This window comes from Rhinopithecus bieti, unplaced genomic scaffold (genome assembly GCF_001698545.2).
Source record: "Rhinopithecus bieti isolate Rb0 unplaced genomic scaffold, ASM169854v2 scaffold_21117, whole genome shotgun sequence".
Lineage (NCBI taxonomy): Eukaryota > Metazoa > Chordata > Mammalia > Primates > Cercopithecidae > Rhinopithecus > Rhinopithecus bieti.
The window spans coordinates 844,808-862,814 of NW_016810185.1; the positions used below are offsets into that span (position 1 = coordinate 844,808).

At 53.2% G+C, this 18,007-nt stretch overlaps 1 protein-coding gene across 1 annotated transcript in view; it reads right to left on the reverse strand.

The window, feature by feature from the left end:
• Positions 1 to 18,007, reverse strand: part of TNS1 (tensin 1) — a 181,236-nt gene that overhangs the window by 37,868 nt on the left and 125,361 nt on the right. The window contains 2 exon segments of the mRNA XM_017891571.1: positions 71 to 267; positions 11,509 to 13,077. Coding sequence (XP_017747060.1) covers positions 71 to 267; positions 11,509 to 13,077 — 1,766 coding nt within the window.

The following is an 18,007-nucleotide window of genomic DNA, read 5'->3' on the forward strand; positions in this document are numbered from 1 at the left end:
TCAGGTTTCTGGAGATTTAGAGTGGGCACCACTACCCTCTGTGGCCCCAAGATACAGCTTAAGGACTCACCTCTTTGGGCCGCCCTCCAGGATTGAGAGCGATGGTAAGAGCCAGCTCCGGGGAGACACACTGGACAGGGGAGCGAACCCCAGGGCTACGAGGGGACGTGGCTTCTGGAGACTGGTTCTCATACTGTCCATCACTGGCCGCCCGCCTCCGCAGAGGGACTGGGGGCTCTGCAGGTTGCTTCTCCCGAGCCTGCACCCCTGGGAGGAAAGCAGGGTGTAGAGGACAATGAGCGTTTTGTGTAAGAAATGATCGATCGGCCTAATCCCTTCAGAGAAGGCAGTGCCTCCTAGCTCAGAGGCCAAGCTGGGGCTGGCCTGCCATCCCCCAGTGTCTTCCCCTCAGCCCTCCTGGGCCCAACTCTGCTCACACCCCAGGTTTTCTCTGCAGGAGGGGAGATCTGCTTAGATTGGCTCAGACTTCACCAGGAATCTCTCCGCACAGGGCTGAGACCAAGAACACAAAGGACTGATACAAGAAACAGATGTCAACTACTTCCAACCCCTGGAGGCGGAGGGCCAGAGCTTCCAGACAAGGGAGGGGAGGTGGAGGGAAAAGACAGTCTCCAAGGCAACTGCATCAACCAACCAGCAACACCAAGCCTGTGGGGAAGAACTCTTGGAAAGAGCTAAATTGCATCATCTTGCAAATGGTGCTCCCAAAGAGAAACAAAGACATAACTAAGCCTTGTTACGAAGTCCCTGGCCCCACTTGGCCTCTGGGATAATTTTGGCTTTATCTGGGGTTCCCCAACTTCATCCGGTGTACTGCTGAACCTCTTACCAACTCCCCTTATACTGGCCCCTTAGCTCCCCGCCCCAAAGATGGCGGCAGATCCCACCGTGTCCCTCCCAGCTGAAGAGCAGGCAGAGAGAAGTCATGTGCTCCATCTGCTTTTCTGTACTTCCCATCCCAATCCCATTCCACAGGCCTGGAGATGCTGTTAATCTCACCCTCCTTCCTTCCCACTCCCTCTTCCCACAGCTGGGCTGAGGCATGGAATCCATTGCCTCATTGAGCTGGCTCCCAGAATCCTAGAAAACTTACTTCCTGGGTCCCAGAGGCCAAGACCCAGCCTGAAGTGTGGGCTTCTGGTCCTGAATATCTTCTGGGAAGAGATTCCCAGCCCTGCTTTCACCACCGCTAGGACTTACCAAAGGCCCCAGGTCACATGGGTCAGTGTGTGTGCACACATGCACACACACTGCCAGCCCCGAGGAATGTGCCAGTACAGCCAAGCAGAAATCACCCTCGTTCAGACAGAAACATCTTCTGCCATCCACAGTGAGGACTGCATGTCCCCAGGCGCACCTCCCAGCACCCCTAGTCTGGCACAGCCACAAAGCCTGCCACAAACAGCACTACCTGTGAAGACTTCCTACTTGTCATGAACAGCAGGCTGCCGGCTGCCAAGCCTACGGGCAGACACACACTCACACTCACATAGGCAAAGCCGCTCTGAGACACGCCCTCATACTCTCCCATAATCAGGGGCTCCCATAATCGGGGGTGGGGGGTGCGTTGGGAGAGCAGCAGGACTGGCATTTGCACATTAAATGTAGAAGGTACCAAGAGATGCCCTGAGTCTCCGCTTTGGGCTCTTTATTAATCAGGGGCAGCCCTGCTACCATCTCAGCTAAGAAAATAGCACCTAGGATGGGGACAGTAAACTGGACTCTGACCTCACTCTGCCACTTACAAACTGTTCCACTTAAAGCAAATAAGCCCCATGCCTTGAAGAGCCCTTATTCACAGAATAGAAAAATAGGAGTCCCATTAGACCCAGCCAGGGGCTGCCAGGAGCATCTACCTGGAGAAAAGAACAGTGCGGTTTTGGGAAGGGTGGGCAGCTTGCTTCCTGCAGCAACCCCACACTCCCAGGCCTTAGCTCCCCAGAGCCCCCATCCCACTCAGGTCTCCTGGGCAGCTTGGACCAACACTGCCACTGGTTTCATTCTTGGCAAAAACATTAGAGAGAAACAGACATAGCCATTGATTTTCTAACAATAATTGTGACAGAAGAAGCCCATTTGGGAAACGCTCTTGGGGTTTGGAACTGAGTTCAGCCCCAAGGTTAAAAGAAATGCATTAGGGCTGGTCTCAGTTCCGGGCTCCTCTGGCCCCAGTAGCTCTTTCTGGCAGATCCCTCTGCCTTTTCAAGGTGTGGCCAGTTTCCCTGCTGGGGCATCTGACATTTGCCCTTAAAAAATAGATCTGTTTGCATTTGAGGCACCGAATCTCCTGGAAAAGCCAAGAACATTCTACCCAACCTTCCCAAAGCTTTCTCCACGTTCAGGGGTCACGGATGCCTGCAGCAGCCTGGGGTGCAGGGGGCACCTGACAACTGTAGAGAATGTGAGATCCTGGCATGAGGCAGTCAGCCATCTGAAGGTAAGCTGCACCTTCCCAGTCCTCTCTCCATCACCACCAGAATGGCACGTGGGAGCATGTTCTGACCAGAGGCAGGGAAATGGAGGGAATGACCTCCAAAGAGCTAAGGAGCTGCAGGGCAGCACCTCCCTCTGCGGAAGGGGGAAGACCCTGCATTCCACTCCCACGGGGCCAGCCCCTCCCCCTGCAGAGCACCAATGGCCCCATGGCACCAATGGCCAGTCAGGGCCACTCACATTCTTTGAACACAGTGTCCCACTGTTGTCCCCCTTGGCAAGCCCAGATCTGCCTGGAGTGTCTGGAGAGACATGTTCCCTCTCTCTTGTCTTGCTCTATGGGAGGGGAGACTGGCGTGGCAGAGGGGAGAGAAGAGAGCCCCATTGTTCCTTAGCCAAGCTGGGGTGTCTGGACACAAGCTGACAGCCAGTGTCAGGGAGAGAACACCCTCTCTCACGTCCCAGAGGCTGACCGATAATAAAAACAGGCCTGCTCTCCCCACCTCCCTCCCTCCCGCCACCACCCTCCACCCCAGGACTTTCTCAGTCTTTGGTCCCATTCTCTCTCTCAGGGCCTCCGTCTCCTACACCCACACAGGCAGAGGCAGGTGCCTTGCACAGATACACATGTGTATGCTTGCATGTGCACACACACACACACACACACAGCCTAACAGAAATGGCAGCAGGACACTGGGATGATGGGGGTACATAGTGGGGCTACTGGGTTGCCCTCAGAACCTCTAGGGCCAGCCCCTATCCCAGCAGGAGGCTGTGTGGCCAGAGGAAGAAAGGAAGAGAAGCTCCCAGGAAGCTGAGAGGGCTGGGGTGCCCTTATGACAACAAAGTATCTTTAGAATCCTAACACCCTATGTTCAAGGAGCCCTGGGGGTTCACTAAGGGCTGCTTCATACATGGGCATCAGGCCCTCCCCACAGCCCTGCCAGGATGAGCCGTTACCCTGGCCCCAGGGTTCCACACAGGCCCCCAGTCCTGAGGAGCAGGACACCAGAGCAGCCCCCTTCCCAGGGAGGCGTCACTCTGCTGCCAGGACAGTGCTGTGCTGGACAACAGCTCACTCCAAGGCTCCCCTAGCGTGAGCCAGACTGCTGGAGGCAATCCCTTCATCTGACACACACACACACACACTCACACACCCTGCAATTCTGGGAGCTGTAGCCCTGACACAGACCGATACATGTACTTTGGCAAAGCACTGCTGCCCACCGCCCCTGGATCACGCGGATGAGTACGCTGGTGTCAGGCTTCATGATGTGCCTCCTCTGCACCCCCCAAGACTGGCCACTGCCACCCTCACAGGCCCAGCTCTTCTTTCCAGTCTTCCGATTTCCAAAAGACTGGATTCCTCAGCTCCAGGTGGTAGGGCCGGGTGTCCGACAGCATGCCTGGGGCTCCGGAAGCGAGGGCCACCTGCTGGGCCAGGGCACCAGAAAGCCACACGGCAATCACACTAGCAGCCCTAGGGCAAGCCATGCCAGCTCCCTTTAAGGTAGGCCCACCATCCCAGAACCTGCCCCTACCCAGGCCCTGCTGAACACTGCACTCCCCACCACTAGGCTGAGAGAAGGGCAGAGGGAGAAGAGAGGAGGGAGGGGCGGTTGAAGGGAGCAGTCTACTAGAGCCAAAGGAGGGGCCATGGAGGCACCAGATACAGCCATTGGGAGTCAACAGTTCCCATCACCCCTAGGTCTTTTCCTGGAGCTGCTCAGGGCCATGGTGTGGGGCAAGCCTGAGCACGGCATCTTCCCTGACCCAGCCTCCAGGGTCAGAAGAGCAGGGGAAGGAAGAGGTGATTCCCTGGCCCGGGCTCAACGCCTAAGGGCCTGCATGTCCCAGAGGTCAGAGGTAGATGTTAGTGGATGGCATCATTCTCAAATGAACTACCATGACCCCAGTGAAGCATCCACGAGGTCCAGGGCATGTCAAACCCCGTGCAAAATACACAACAGGACAAGACTATCATCTGTCCACTTCTCAGATTGGGAAATTGAGCTCTAAGTAGTTAAGAGACTTGTCCAAAGTCACAGAGGTGGTCTCAGGCAGGGCCAGGACCCCAACCCAGGGCTTCTGACTCTTGGCCATGGGATCAGAGATTAGGAGTGGGACCAAAGGGGTACGCTGTCCCCAGGATGTGCCATGTTCAAGAGTGGACAGAGCAGCAGGGGCTGGGGTACCACTCTATGTTGTGTCTGGTGGCCCCAAGCAAAGCTCAGCCTGGCTCCTGCTGAGACCTAGCCCTGCAGCCCAGGCAGTCTGGCCAGCGTGGCCGGAGTGCTGAACTGTCCGGAGCCCTCACTGAGCACCCTCATTGCAAAGGCCTGCATCTCCGCAGGGGACTCTGAATGTTAGTCTAGTCATTCCAGACATTGTTCCCAGCAGGCAAGGCTAAGGCTAGCATGGGGCCCATGTTCATGCAGACATAAGCTCTGGCTCATGCAGAGAGGAGGGAGAGAGGGCTGGAGAGAGGAGGGATGGAGAAGTAAGTGAGGAGACAGAGGAGAGGATAGTGAGAAATCGGGGAGGAGAAGGAGAAACAGATGGAAACCAGAGAACAACAGAAGAGGGAGAGGAAAAGACAGAGGAGAGAAGGAAGAAGGTGGGAAAGGTTTGGAAGGAATAGCACATGGAGAAGCAGTGAAACAGAGAGAAACTGATGCTCAAAAGTGGGCCAAAGAACTGGAAAGGCAGAAGAGGGAAGGAGAGCCACCCACCAGAGAGGGAGGAAGATCGGAGACGGTGGTGAGGAGGGGGCGGGAAGCTGCCACTGTGTCCGATGCCCTGCAGCTTGGCGTTATATGCTGCCCACCCCCACCCCAGGGGAGCCAGCAGGAGTGGGAGACAGGCAGGAAAGGAGGATATGGGGCAAGGCAGGCATCCCACCAACAGCACAGGGAACAGATGGACATGGGAAACACAGAGAATGAAGGGGACGGGGCATTAAACAGGACAAAACAAAACAAAAACAAAGAGAAAATCAAGATTAGTTGGTGTTTTGACTCTGGGATCTGGGCACACACTGGAGGGAGATGGGGAAGGTGTCAGACAGGAAGAGAGAGGAATCCAAGGTCCTGCTTCTCTAAAAGGCAGTTGGACCTCCTGCTGGCCAGCACCACAGTGTGTCCCTCTCTTCTAACCCCAGGGTGGAAGCAAAGGTGCCAGAGTGGGACCAGGAGACTTGACGTGTCCCTCACCTGCTCCCATAGGCAGCAGGCCTGTCCCTGGACCACCCCTCTTTTCCTGGGCACCTGCCTCTCCCTGGACCCAGGTAACACACCCAGCCTAAGCCCAAGGGTCACCCTCTCTCACACTCTGGCTCCTTACCACAGCCATCTGAGTGATCCTCTTTCCTGGGGAACACTTTGTGCTTTTCTGCTCTGGCCCCCAGCTCCTGGTCATCACCAGAAAAGTCCTTAAGATGAACCTTCTCAGATGCGCTAGAAGGACATGCTATGTTATCCTTTCCTTGCCCCTTGTTGACTCCTAACCCACCTTCATACCAAAGGGGCCACATGAGTGGTCAGCACTGCCCCTGCCCTGGCCCCCAGAGCTTGAGCTATGTTACCTTTCCTCTTCTTCACAAGCTGCTCTATGCCAGTTCCTATGCTGGTTCCCTCTCTTATCTGTAGTCTCGAAACGTGGGAGGCTCCAGGACTCCATCCTTGGGACCTCTCCTTACCTGTCCTCAACCCCTCGGTGACATTGCCCAGTGCTATGCTTTACCTGGCATGTATACGTTGACAATTCCCACATCTCTAAGTTCCAGCCTCTTCTCCTTAACCTCTGCAGATGTTTCATGGTCATCTCAAACTTAATGTGTCCAAAAATCATGTTTCTAGTGTTCCCCTGAAACCTGCTCTTCGTACATTGTTACCCGTCTCAATAAAGAGCAACTCGATTCTTTAGTTGCTCAGGCCCCAAACCTAAGCGTTGTCTCTGACCTTTCTCTTTCTATCTCATTCCATGTGTAATCTATCAGTAATCTTGTTGGCTCTACCTCCAAAATATGTCCACAAAATATGTCCACAACTTCTCCCCTTTCCATGGCCACTGCCCAGCAGCAGCCACCTAACTGCTCTCCCTCCTTCCATCCTGCCCACCCTGGTCAATTCAGAACAAGTCGAATGATGTCACTCTTGGGCCCAAATCCTTCCTAAGGCTTCTCATGCCATATGGAGTAAAAGCCACCACTCTTTCAATCACCTCGAAGACCCTCTGTAAGCTGTCCCCATTCCCATTTCCTCTCTGAACTTGTGTCCTGCTATGCCTCCCTTGATCACTCTGCTCCAGCCACACCAGCCACACTCCTGCCTCGGGGCCTCTGCACTTGTTGCTCCATAGGGCTCATCTCTCACTGCCCAGTCCTGATCATCTCATGGAAAGTGCAGCCAGCCACCCCCTACCTCCCACTGTTTATCTCAATGGCACATATCACCTATCTCACATAACCTATGTATATGTGCTTATTTGTTTAGTATCCATCTCTGTCATAAGGGCAAAGATCTTTATTTGTCTTGTTTGCCACCATTTTCACAAAGCCTAGACTGGCAAGAAGTTCACTAAGCCTAGACTGGCATTAGAAGTTCATGTCGAATGAATGATTGAATGAGCCTTGAACTCATCTCCTATTTTCAGAACAAAATGTAAAAAAAAAAACAAGGGTTTTCAATTCAAGTTCCCAAATCTTGACATCAGTATTTCCCTCTGTCTTTATCTATCCTTTATTCTAATTTCATGAAGAGGCATCTCACCTCCTGGTTGAGCCTAATTTACCTATGTGGACTCCTAGGCCTATCCCCTCTTACCTCCTTAGAGACCTTATTCTATCAACTTCTTTCTTTCTCTTCTTTTTCTCATCCTTCCTCCCCACGTCCAACCTACTCCCCTCCTCTTCTACATACAAACATTCTCATGACTCTTATATTTACAAAAAAGTCTCCAATCTTTCACTATCCTCTTTAGCTACCACTCTCTCCCCTCTTATCACAAAACCACTCAAAAGAGTAGTTGGCTTGCTGTCTTCACTCCTTCTCCACTCATCCTCAATCCCCCATAGTCTGGTTTCTGTCACCAACACGCACTAAAAATATGCCTTTGATGTTTTACACAGGGTTGCCTAATTTGCAAGCCCAGTGGATTTTTCTCAGTCCTCCTCATGATCTCTCCAGGCTGACACTGCTAACCTCCTGCCCTTCCTCCGTGAAACCCTTTACTGTCTTGACTTCTGTGATGACATGCTGTCCTGGTCTCCTGCCACCACCCGAACACTCACTCTCAGCCCCTTTGCAGCCTCTACCTCCCTTCATGGCCATTCCATCCTAAGTTATTTTCTCTCCAAGCCCTCTGACATTGAGATCTCATATACACCCAAAGCTTTAACCATCACCTTTGTGAGAATGATTCCAAAACCTGCAGCTCTTCCCATTCTTTCAAGCTCAATTCCAAAGTTCAGCTGCCTTCCATAAGTCTCTCCCTGGAGGCTCTACTGTCCCCTCAAACTCAACATGTCTAACACCAAGGCTTCATCTTCCACCCAATGTCCTCCTTCTGCCTTCCTGCTTGTTAACAGAACCATCATTCTATTTCTATTCATGGAGCTCAGAATCATTTCTGATGAACCCTCTCCCTCACCCACTCCAGTCAATCAACACATAAGTGCATTGGTTCTACTCCCACAGTATCCATGGCATCATCTCTTCATTTGTGTTCCTATGGTCAGCACCCTAATCCAGCCCCGCATCACTTAGGCTATCTAATAAGCTCCCAGCATCTCCTGGCTTGAAGTCTCTCCCATGTAGTGTCCTTCCTGCCCAGACCCACCAAACACATCATCCTGAATCTCAGCGCCAGTCATGGCATGTTACCCCTATGAAACCACAGGAATGGCTTCCTAGATTGCTGCCAGGTAAGATGCAAGCTGCTTAGTCTAGTATTGAAGACTATCAAGAGACAGACCCCAGGCTACCTATCCTGACCTGTCCCTCACAGAGACTACATGCTCTCAATCTACTTGCCATGCTCCAAACATTTTCTTTGCTCTCCTGTCTTCACTGTGAACCCTCTCTGCCCAGTGATCCCAATTACTTTCAAAATCCTATCCATCTTCCAAGGCTCAATTTAAAAACCACACTTAACACTGCCTCCCCCAGCTCTTGCTGATAGTGATCGCTTCACCTCTCTCCTTCAGAGCTTTCTCCTTACCTCTCTTATTACAAAAGACTATTTTAAAGTTCCAGTTCTTTTTCCCCCTACTAAACTCTAGACTCCTTAAGGATAAGATCCATATCTGATTTCCAACATGCATTGAAATCTCTACCTCTAGAGACATCTGAGATCAGTCCAGTCACACAATCAGGGACATAAGATAACCCAGTTGGACTCTCCAACTCTGACTCTTATTTCTTTTTCTTGTCTTATTGCGCTAGCTAGGACATCCAATACAATGTTAGATGTAAGTGGTGATAACAGACATCCTTATTTTGTCCCTGGCTCTAATAGGAACACTTCCAGTGCTCCACAGGAAAGTGTGATGCATCCTATAGGTTTCTGGTCCCTACCCTTTATCAAATTAGAAAACTGCCCCTACATTCTCTATGACTTAAACTGGAATAAGGCAAAAGGGTGATTGGATCAAAGTGGAATAAACCAGGGACATGAGACTGAGGTATGGAGGACAGCCAATGGGGAAAAGGCAGACCTGGGGGAGGAAAGCCAGGAGAAACCAGATCAAGTTCATGGCCATGAAGAGGTTCTTCCACATATCTGAGCTTCCTAGGTTACTCATGTCAAAGCATATGTTCCAGCTTCTTACAGCAGAGATGTAGAAAGAGCAGAAAGAAGTAGTGCTGAAATCTATCTTCCCTGCCTCCCAGACTGTTCTACACATTGATCTTGTCTGTCTGCCTTTATCTACACAGGCACTGCAGATACCCTGAAAGGCTACTAAGGAAGTTACACATGCAGGACCTGCTGACATAAATTCTGTTATAATGACAGGGCTTGAACCAAAGAGGCAACTTCATAGCCCTGGGAACCAAATATAACTGTCCCCTCTATACATTTCATCCCTTCTCCTGAGTCACTCCCAGTTGATGGAGGAAATGGAAACAGGGTTAAGGAATGGGAACATTGTGCCAACAGTATCCTTCCCTCCCTAAGATTTCATGGCAGCCAAAGCCTGAGAGGCTACAGAATATGGAAGTTGACAGTCAAGCCCTCGAAAGCTGGCAGGAGAGAAAGGGCTAAAAGGCAGTCCACTACAAGATGGGCATCCTCCTAGGGCCATTAGGGTTATGGCCTCCTCTTGAGCAAGCTCCAGGAGAGCTACACGGAAGGGTTCTTATGGGGAGGAAATGTATTCTGCTCCCCCAGAGAGAAGGCTCCTGGATCCTGCCCCTCATTAGACCAACATGTCACTAATCTTTAGGCCACCACTCCAACCTCACAAAATATTGGGAGGGGAATTAAATTCCCAGGGAATTCAGAGAGCCCCATCCCTCTCCCCTCAATAAAACCAAGAAGAAAAGGGTCTCTGCTGACAAAGCCAGGGAGGTGTCTTTATCTCAGGGGCCCAGATGCAGGAGAAGGCAGAAGTCAAAGCCCACCTGGACCACCCATGGAGCGTTTCATCCCTAGAGTTAAGAGCTGCTCATCCTGTGTTCCTATGCTCAGGTGAAAGGAATGGTTACTGCTAGTTCAGCTCTCTATGGGAGGTAAGGCTGATTGCCTATTTCCGTGGTATAAATACTCCCACAATGGCCAATTCAAGCTATTATACCAATAGTGGAGATGTGGACCCTGCTCTGCTCTGAAGTACACGAGCAGGGAGCCTGTGCCCCCACACCAGGTCCTGAGCCAGCTGGCCTGCCCCAAGCTGCTTCCCTAAACCCACAGTCCATCTCCAGGGAGGGTGTCTCCTTCCCTCCCTGCAGCTGGCATGGTGACTCAGCTTCCCCTAAATTTAGGAAAAAGGGTGGAGGACAGAGACAGCTGCCCAGGCTCCTCTCATCCTCGCTGAGCTCCCACCACCCTGTCAGCTGAGGGGCTGGCACAAGGTCCACCCAAACCCACAGTCTCTGGTCCACCCCGTCTGGGCTTCACCTCCAGAATAAAGTCACCCAACAGGTCTTCCTGCCAAGTTCAGCCACCCTTGTGGAATGGGCATAGGCTTAGACCAGCGGGAAGGGAACCTCGCAGCTGTCCCTCCCAACATGGCCCTGGACACGCTGCCATTTCTTGCCTTTGTCTCCCCAAAAGCTCTTCTGAGTGTCCTACTTTCCTCTCTCCCAAAATAGAAGCCCACTCTCTGACAGGAAAAGGAGCTTTTTCTCTCGGTGCCTGCTTCCCATACAGGGCTGGTTCTCAGCAAAGACCAACAGGAAAACTGACTCGGAAGGGGACCCTTGGCCTCCCCACAAAGACAATATCCTGAGAGGCCCCAGCAGATAGAGCCTAAGGGCTTGAGGATACCATCTCAGCTCTTTCATGGCCTCTGGGAGTGGGGCCTAAGGGGGAATTTGAGTCTATAAAGACCTCCCTCCAGCCTTCTCCACATCTCCCCCAAGGAACTGAAGTCCGAGGATAGACAGCATGACCGGCAATTGCAGAGTCTACTCTCTGTCTAGAAAGTCTGTACTCCAACCCCAAAGTCACCACCTCCTGGAAGCTTTCCCTGACTGCCCTAGGTGGTAAGCTTTGCTTTCCCAGGCTCTGGGATCTTGGTCCCGCCTCTGTCCTGTCACAGTACACGTTACTCTCTAATGAAATCATCCGTCTGTGTACCTGTCCACTCACTAGACTGTAAACTCCTTGAGGGCAGGAATTGTTTGACATTGAACTTTAAAACTTGGTGTATGACTTGGTGCCTATCAGACAATGAATGCAGGAAGGGATAACTGGCTAACATGTAGGCTCCAGAGAGCCTCCTCCCACCAGTGAAAGCAACACCTGCTTAGGGGTCATTGCTGGACCTGTACCTCCCCCCAGGAAGACCAAATAAGGAAGGGGTAGAAGGAGTCAGAACGGAATACCTCTTACCTGCTACCCTGTGGGCCACCAGCCCTTCCAAATTCAATGGCTCCTCCTCTGGAGTCCGGGAGGGATCTGAAGTCGCTTCCTTTGGTGAGAGCAGAGGCTGAGCAGTGAGGCCAGGGAGAGAGGCTGGGGGTTGCTGAGGCCCTAGAGGACTGTGGGTGGTCGGAAGGAAGGCAGGCAAAGAGGAAGAGGCTGGGCTCTTTGAACGGAAATCCTGGTTAGGCCCAGCTGAACACGGCTGATAATCATAAGGTGAGTAAGACCTGCCAGGAGGGACAGACTCCAGAGAGGCCCGTGGGGCTGGCTCAGGGGTTCCCAATGAATGCCCACTGGTGATGTAGCCAGATCTGGACTGGGTCAGTGGATGGGACTGACGGGAGGATCCAGAGAGGGGCTGGGAGGAGAGTGGAGAAGCCCCTGGCCAGGCCCCAGGGACACTCTGGGACTTGTGTAGTGGGGCAGCAGTGGAGGCTGGCTCCAGGTCCAGCATCAGCATGTTGAGTGCTTCGATGGACTGTTCAATCTCCTGCTGGGAGGCTGCCCGCGGGAACTCAGGGAGACTGGGGATGGGGGTCTCTGCCAACGGCTGAGGGCTGGGCCTGCTGGCTACAAGACTCTCCACGTGGGCTCTTTCCTGCTGGCGTGGAGGTGGGTGAGGCTGCTGCTGCTGCTGCTGCCATGAATTCAACCCCCTTTGCACAGCCTCCCGGCTGCTTCCCCCTCGGACTGGAGCTGGGGGCAGCTGGGGTTCGGCTTCCGGAAAGGATTGAGAGCGGAACATACTGCTGGGGTCATGGGCATAGTGGGAGGTGGTCACTGGCTGTGGCCAGGCTGGGTGGGGCCCCTCCCGCTGGTAGCCAGCTAAACCCTCCTGTGCAGAGTAGGAGGGCCGCATGGGGACTGTGTGGCCAGCATGGGCAGGCCCTGCCCGGCTGGCAGACTCGTAGGGGTAGCCTCCTCCATTGACCATAGGCTCCATGGGGTAGGGCTTGTCCAGACCATTGGTCAGTGGAAGCAGGGCCTCTGGGTAGCCCCCCTCACTGGTGTTGGTGACCCCGTCCAGGGAAGACAGTGTGCCCATGCTGCCTGCACTGTGACCATCCTGGTTTGGCAACTCATCATCCAGGATGTCTGTCTCCCGCTCAGATGCTAATGCCCCGCCATTGACATGAACCTGGGCAGGGACAACGTGGCGTCCAGAGGAGGGCACAGCCGGGCCCCCCGCTGGGCGGGACCTGAGGTGCTGGGTGTGGTACATGGTGCCTTGCTTCTCTCGCTCTAAGCCAAAGCCACTCAGCAGGCGGTCCAGCTCCCGCTTCTCCTGGGGACTCAGGGCAGCAGGGGCACTGGAAGCCCCGGGGACAGGCTCATCGGTCTTGTCTGTCTTGGTGGAGGCCGTGGAGTTGCCCGAGTCGCTGCTCACTGAAAGCGTGTGTTCCACGTGGTTGGGGGTGGCCGACAGTGTAGGACGTGTGGCATTGACAGCCCCAGTGCTGCCGTGCAGGGAGTCTTTCTTCTTCACCTTGGCATACAGGCTCCCATCTAGTGGCCCCTGCGTGTGTCCCACCACCTCTGCAAGGGACAGAGACCGGAGGGGAGACAACAGACAGCAGACATTAGTGGGAGGCAGGGGTATCATCCACTCTTCCAGAGAAAGAAGCTAAGAGCTCCCATTCCCTGCATCCTAAAACCTCCTCTCAGCACCCTGAGGTGGGGAAAAGGGGAGATGACAGAAATACCTCTACCCTAGGCTTTGGGGCAGAGCCTCACCAACACAGGGTCAGGCAGCGGAGCCCAACACTGAGCAGGAAGCACTGGGGGCAAATCGCTCCAGTCCCAAACCTAGCTCTGGCATTTCACCAGCTTCCTTACCAGAGGCATGAATAACTCTCTGCGCCAGTCTCCTAGTCCATAAAATGGGGATAATAATAGAATCTGGTTGAACCATGTGAAATTGCCAATATTCATTAAACACACAGTGCTTCGAGTTTAAATGAGTTGACACATGATGTGCCGAGACCAGTTCCTGGCACGTGGTGGGAGGTCCACAGCTAGGAGCCCTAACCTTTGCCATTATGAGTATCACTAATTCCTGAATGACCATTTCCAACACATCCTCAGTCCCCTCTGCCACCCCACCTCAGAAAGTCTCACCCCTGCTTCGATTTCTGGAGTTCCCACTCTGGATTAGAGGCAGAACGCCAAGACAGTAGCCATTGCCTTGAATGCCCATAGAGGTATCAGCATGGATAGCCAGTCGCCGCTGAGGATAGCCTTTGCCCAGGTAAGCAGGGGGAGAACCCAGGAGGACAGTAGGGTGCGGCAAAGGGCCCCACCATGCCCAAGGTGGTGGTGGCAGGGAGGCTGAAGGCAGAGCTGGGACTCTCTAAGACAAGCTTGCCCTCAGCTAGATTTGTCTCCAGCTCAATGCAAAGGATGTGCTAGAACCATTCAGAGATACAACATCATTCATGCTGCCCACTGCCACATTTCCAGAGGCTCCTCCCAGCTCCTCCCCAGCACTGCCCACTCCTGATGGACCCCTACCCCTCCACCAGCAAGCTCAGCCCATACCACCCAAGACTCCAGGAAAGGGATGCGGGTCCAGGGAAGGTACGCCAGGCAGGATCGCAGCAGGTCTGCAAAGACGAGCGTCCTGATCCCACTGCTCTGAGCCAGCCCAGGCGCCCCTGAAGAACAGGCCAAGGTGGGGCTCAGCCAAGCCAACAGTCCCTGTGTCAGAGGGACACGCTTTTCCTGTGCTGGAGGATGGGGGGCATACAGGGTGCTGATGCAGGGGGTTCAGGGACTAGGGCAGGAGGAGAAGCATCTTAGGGATCGTGAACACAAAAACAAGATGTCTTCAGGGGTGAGAGAGTCCTCTTGTCTGCAGACAGCTCAGAGGACCCCCCTGAGCAACACTTTCTCTGGAAGGAAAAAGTGAGCGCTGGGTGGCTCGGGGCCAAAGGGCTGACTCAGGAATGAAGAACTTCCCCGCCCAGAGGAACTCAGTGATTTCACACCCTGTACAGTCAGCAGCCCAGCCGCCAGCCCCAAGAGACACACACACATACACACGCACCTCCCCTCACTCTAATCCAGGCTCTCCGTTAGCGAGGAAAAAAGCCCCCTCCCAACGCCTGCACCAGCTCCAGCCAGACACCAGCAGTCACACTCCAAGCCAGACAAAAAGACAGTCAGAGATCACTCAAATCAGAAACACCCAGGCACGAGCACGCACTGGGTGCCACACAGTGCCAAGAACCACAGTCAGAAAGCACCGTCATGAACATGTGCACACAAATACCAACAACAGTGGCCACCATGCAGTGAGCACAGCCCAAACGCCAACACTTTGCTGGGTACTCTACACGCGCATCCTCTCTAGCCATCGTCTCCGAGCCAGACAGTATTACACTGATCACAGCAAGGGAGAAACTGAGCCTCTGAGAGGGGAAACTGTTTTTTTGCCAACAATGCTACCTGATAAAGCCAAGATTTAAAATCAGAGCTAATTTCCTTCAAAGAGTATGTAATTTGTATTATGCTACACCTCCCTCATATCACAAACACACACACACATACACACAAATTAGAATAAACACATAACAGGCAGGAACACCCCCAAATAAATACTTAAAGCCACAAATATTTCAGAAAATACAAATGTTCCTACCATGCCCAAGGATCAGCCCTGAGGCCAGAAGTGGCAGCCTCTAAAAATAAATACTCTGACAGAAGCCCATGGCCAAAAACAAGTGATCAGACGACCACAAAACAGGAACATCCCAATCAACATACACACACACAGACCACAGGCCAGCCATGTTACAACACAGAGAACTTAGCACAAAGATGCCCCACCAGGCACTTGCATACCCCTACACACACACACACACACACACACACACACACACAGACACACACACACCCCCTGGGGACTAGATGCCCTCCTCATTTACTGACCTCTCCAGATCCATCTCTCTGCCCCCAGTTTTCCCCAAGGCTTTGGGACCTCAGCCAACACCAGCCCCAGACAACACAGGACCAGAGTGTTGCAGCGGCCCAGGGCCCAGGGCTAGGGTCTGGTCTGAACTGAAAAGGAGTTTTGGCTAAAATACATTCTGAATCTCCACCAACCTGGCCCTGTGCCTAGACCCCTAAAGGCTGCTAAGATGCAGAACCAGGCACAGCTGCCTCTTCCAATCCCCCTATTATCATCGTAAAGGAGTCTTCTCCCTGTCGGATGAAGGAGGCTGACCTTCATGCCTGCTCCCTCCAAAAAACTGAGCTCCTTGCTACGCAAAAAAGAAGAGAACTCGGCCTGGCATGGTGACTCACGCCTGTAATCCCAGCACTCTGGGAGGCCGAGGCAGGCGGATCACCTGAGGTCAGGAGTTGAAGACCAGCCTGGCCAAAATGGTGAAACCCCGCCTCTACTAAAAATACAAAAAATTAGCCAGGTGTGGTGGCACGTGCCTGTAATCCCAGCTACTTGGGAGGCTGAGGCAGGAGAATTGCTTGAACCTGGGAGGCAGAGGTTGCAGTAAGCCGAGATCACACCATCGCACTCCAGCCTGGGTGACAGAGCAAGACTCCGCCTCAAAAAAAAAAAAAAAAAAAAAAGAAGAGACCCCAGCTGCCCGTTTCTAGAAGGGCGAAGCACTGAAGACAGGAGCCTCTGATGCACTCACATCTCTGGGGTGGTTCTCTCGAGGATGGGGCCCCTTGGACCAGCTGGCTGAAATCTGAAGAGCTGGCTTTCCTTCTCACTGTCCCTAGAAAGCTGCAGGCTCCCTCCTGGGCCAGGGCACCCCCTCTGCCGCCTACACTGTGAGATGTCAGAATTCCCCTCCTGGGCCAGTGATCCCCTCCATCCTTTGTGCCTCCTCATCCCCCAACTTCATGCTCATGTGGTCTGAGAAGTGGGGAGCTGCAAAGCAAAGTCTGGTGTGTCCAGTGGCTTCCCCACTTAGACATGTTCCATAGTGAGAGCCACTGGGGGCAAATTCAAATCAGAAAGTACATAGGCCCCTGCAGCATCTCAGTCATGATTAACAGAGAGCTTTCAGCGGGAGAGCTGTGAAGGCATCCTCCAGGCAGGACAGAGAATTGACTACCTGATATCTCAGCCCTTCCTTGCTTCGGTGGCCAAGCCCCACTCTGCATCGATTTTGAAAATGTCAATGTTAAACTTATTCTGTCATGTAATCTATCCCCAAGTGGGCTCCTGTTTGCAGCAACAACATCAGGAACAATCATAGCCAAGCCACTAAGGCATAGTAAGAAAATCGAACAGATGTAAATTGTTTAATTAACTCATTTGCAAACTACAAATGGAAATGTCTCTTGGCCCCAGATTGCACCCTCCAGGCCACTCAGCACCTTTGCTGAGCTGTCCTCCTCTTCCTATCCAAGGGAAGTTTTGAGAATACCCAGGCGGGTCCCAGGCTTATCCAGCCCCCATGGGGGCTCTGCTGAAACCCCAGTATAGCGGCAGGATCTGTGGAGCACATGCCCCTCCTCCTTCCATCAGAGACAAGATAAAAGTCCCCCATCCCCCACTCTGGCACACACACTCATCATTCCCTTCTCCCCATCCACCACGGCCACATTAGAGCTTTTTACTGGGACCACAAGAAGCCGGAACACAATGTTGGTTTCAATCTGTCAAGTCAGGAAGGGCAAAAGACAGAGGGGGACAGAGAGGACAGGAGTGAAATTAGGTAGAGGAGGATGGGAGAGGGACTTAAGGGAGGCTGGGGAGGTGGCTTTATGGCTCTTAATCTGAGGGGCCTCCAGCGCCATCTTCTTGAAGTCCCAGCAGCCACAAAGGGAGTGGTCAGTTCGGGGGAATGCATCTCAGATGAGAGGAGGCTGGACATCCAGAACAGGGCATAGGCTAGAGGGAGGGGTCTGCATGTTTGGGGGCTGTGGGCATTGTCACAGGGGACAGTGGAGTGGGATAAACTGAAGCAGAAACACAAGCTACAGGCGGCCCCAGGTGGAGAGCTGCAGGCCCCAAGCCCAGTGAGCCTGGACATCTGCCCTTGTGGGCTGAAAGGTCCAGTGCCCTGCCCATTCCTCTTGGTGGTTGCAAAACCCAAAATCTCTCCGTGGCCCCACTGGCTTTGTCTGAGGATGTCTCCCTGCTCTTCTCAGCAGCTGCAGAGAGTCCCAGACTCCACCCTCGACGCTGAGCTTGATTGCACCACAGGACCTTTATTCCAGGGCCACCATAGTCCAGACGCACGAGTCACGCTTTTGGAAAGCTCTGAGGAAAATCCCCAGCTGACTTGGGTGTGCACCCACTCCCCGAGGCTCCTCCCAGCAAAGGGTGCGGAGGTGTGTGCGGCACTAGCCGTGCAACCGAGGCTAGGATGCAGGAAAGTAAGGACGCAGCCATCTAACACACTTAAAAAAGAACAAAGGAAACAAATAGGGGATGGTAAAGTCACACAGTTTCAGGGCAGCTGTTTTCTAATTCTGGTGTTCATAAGAC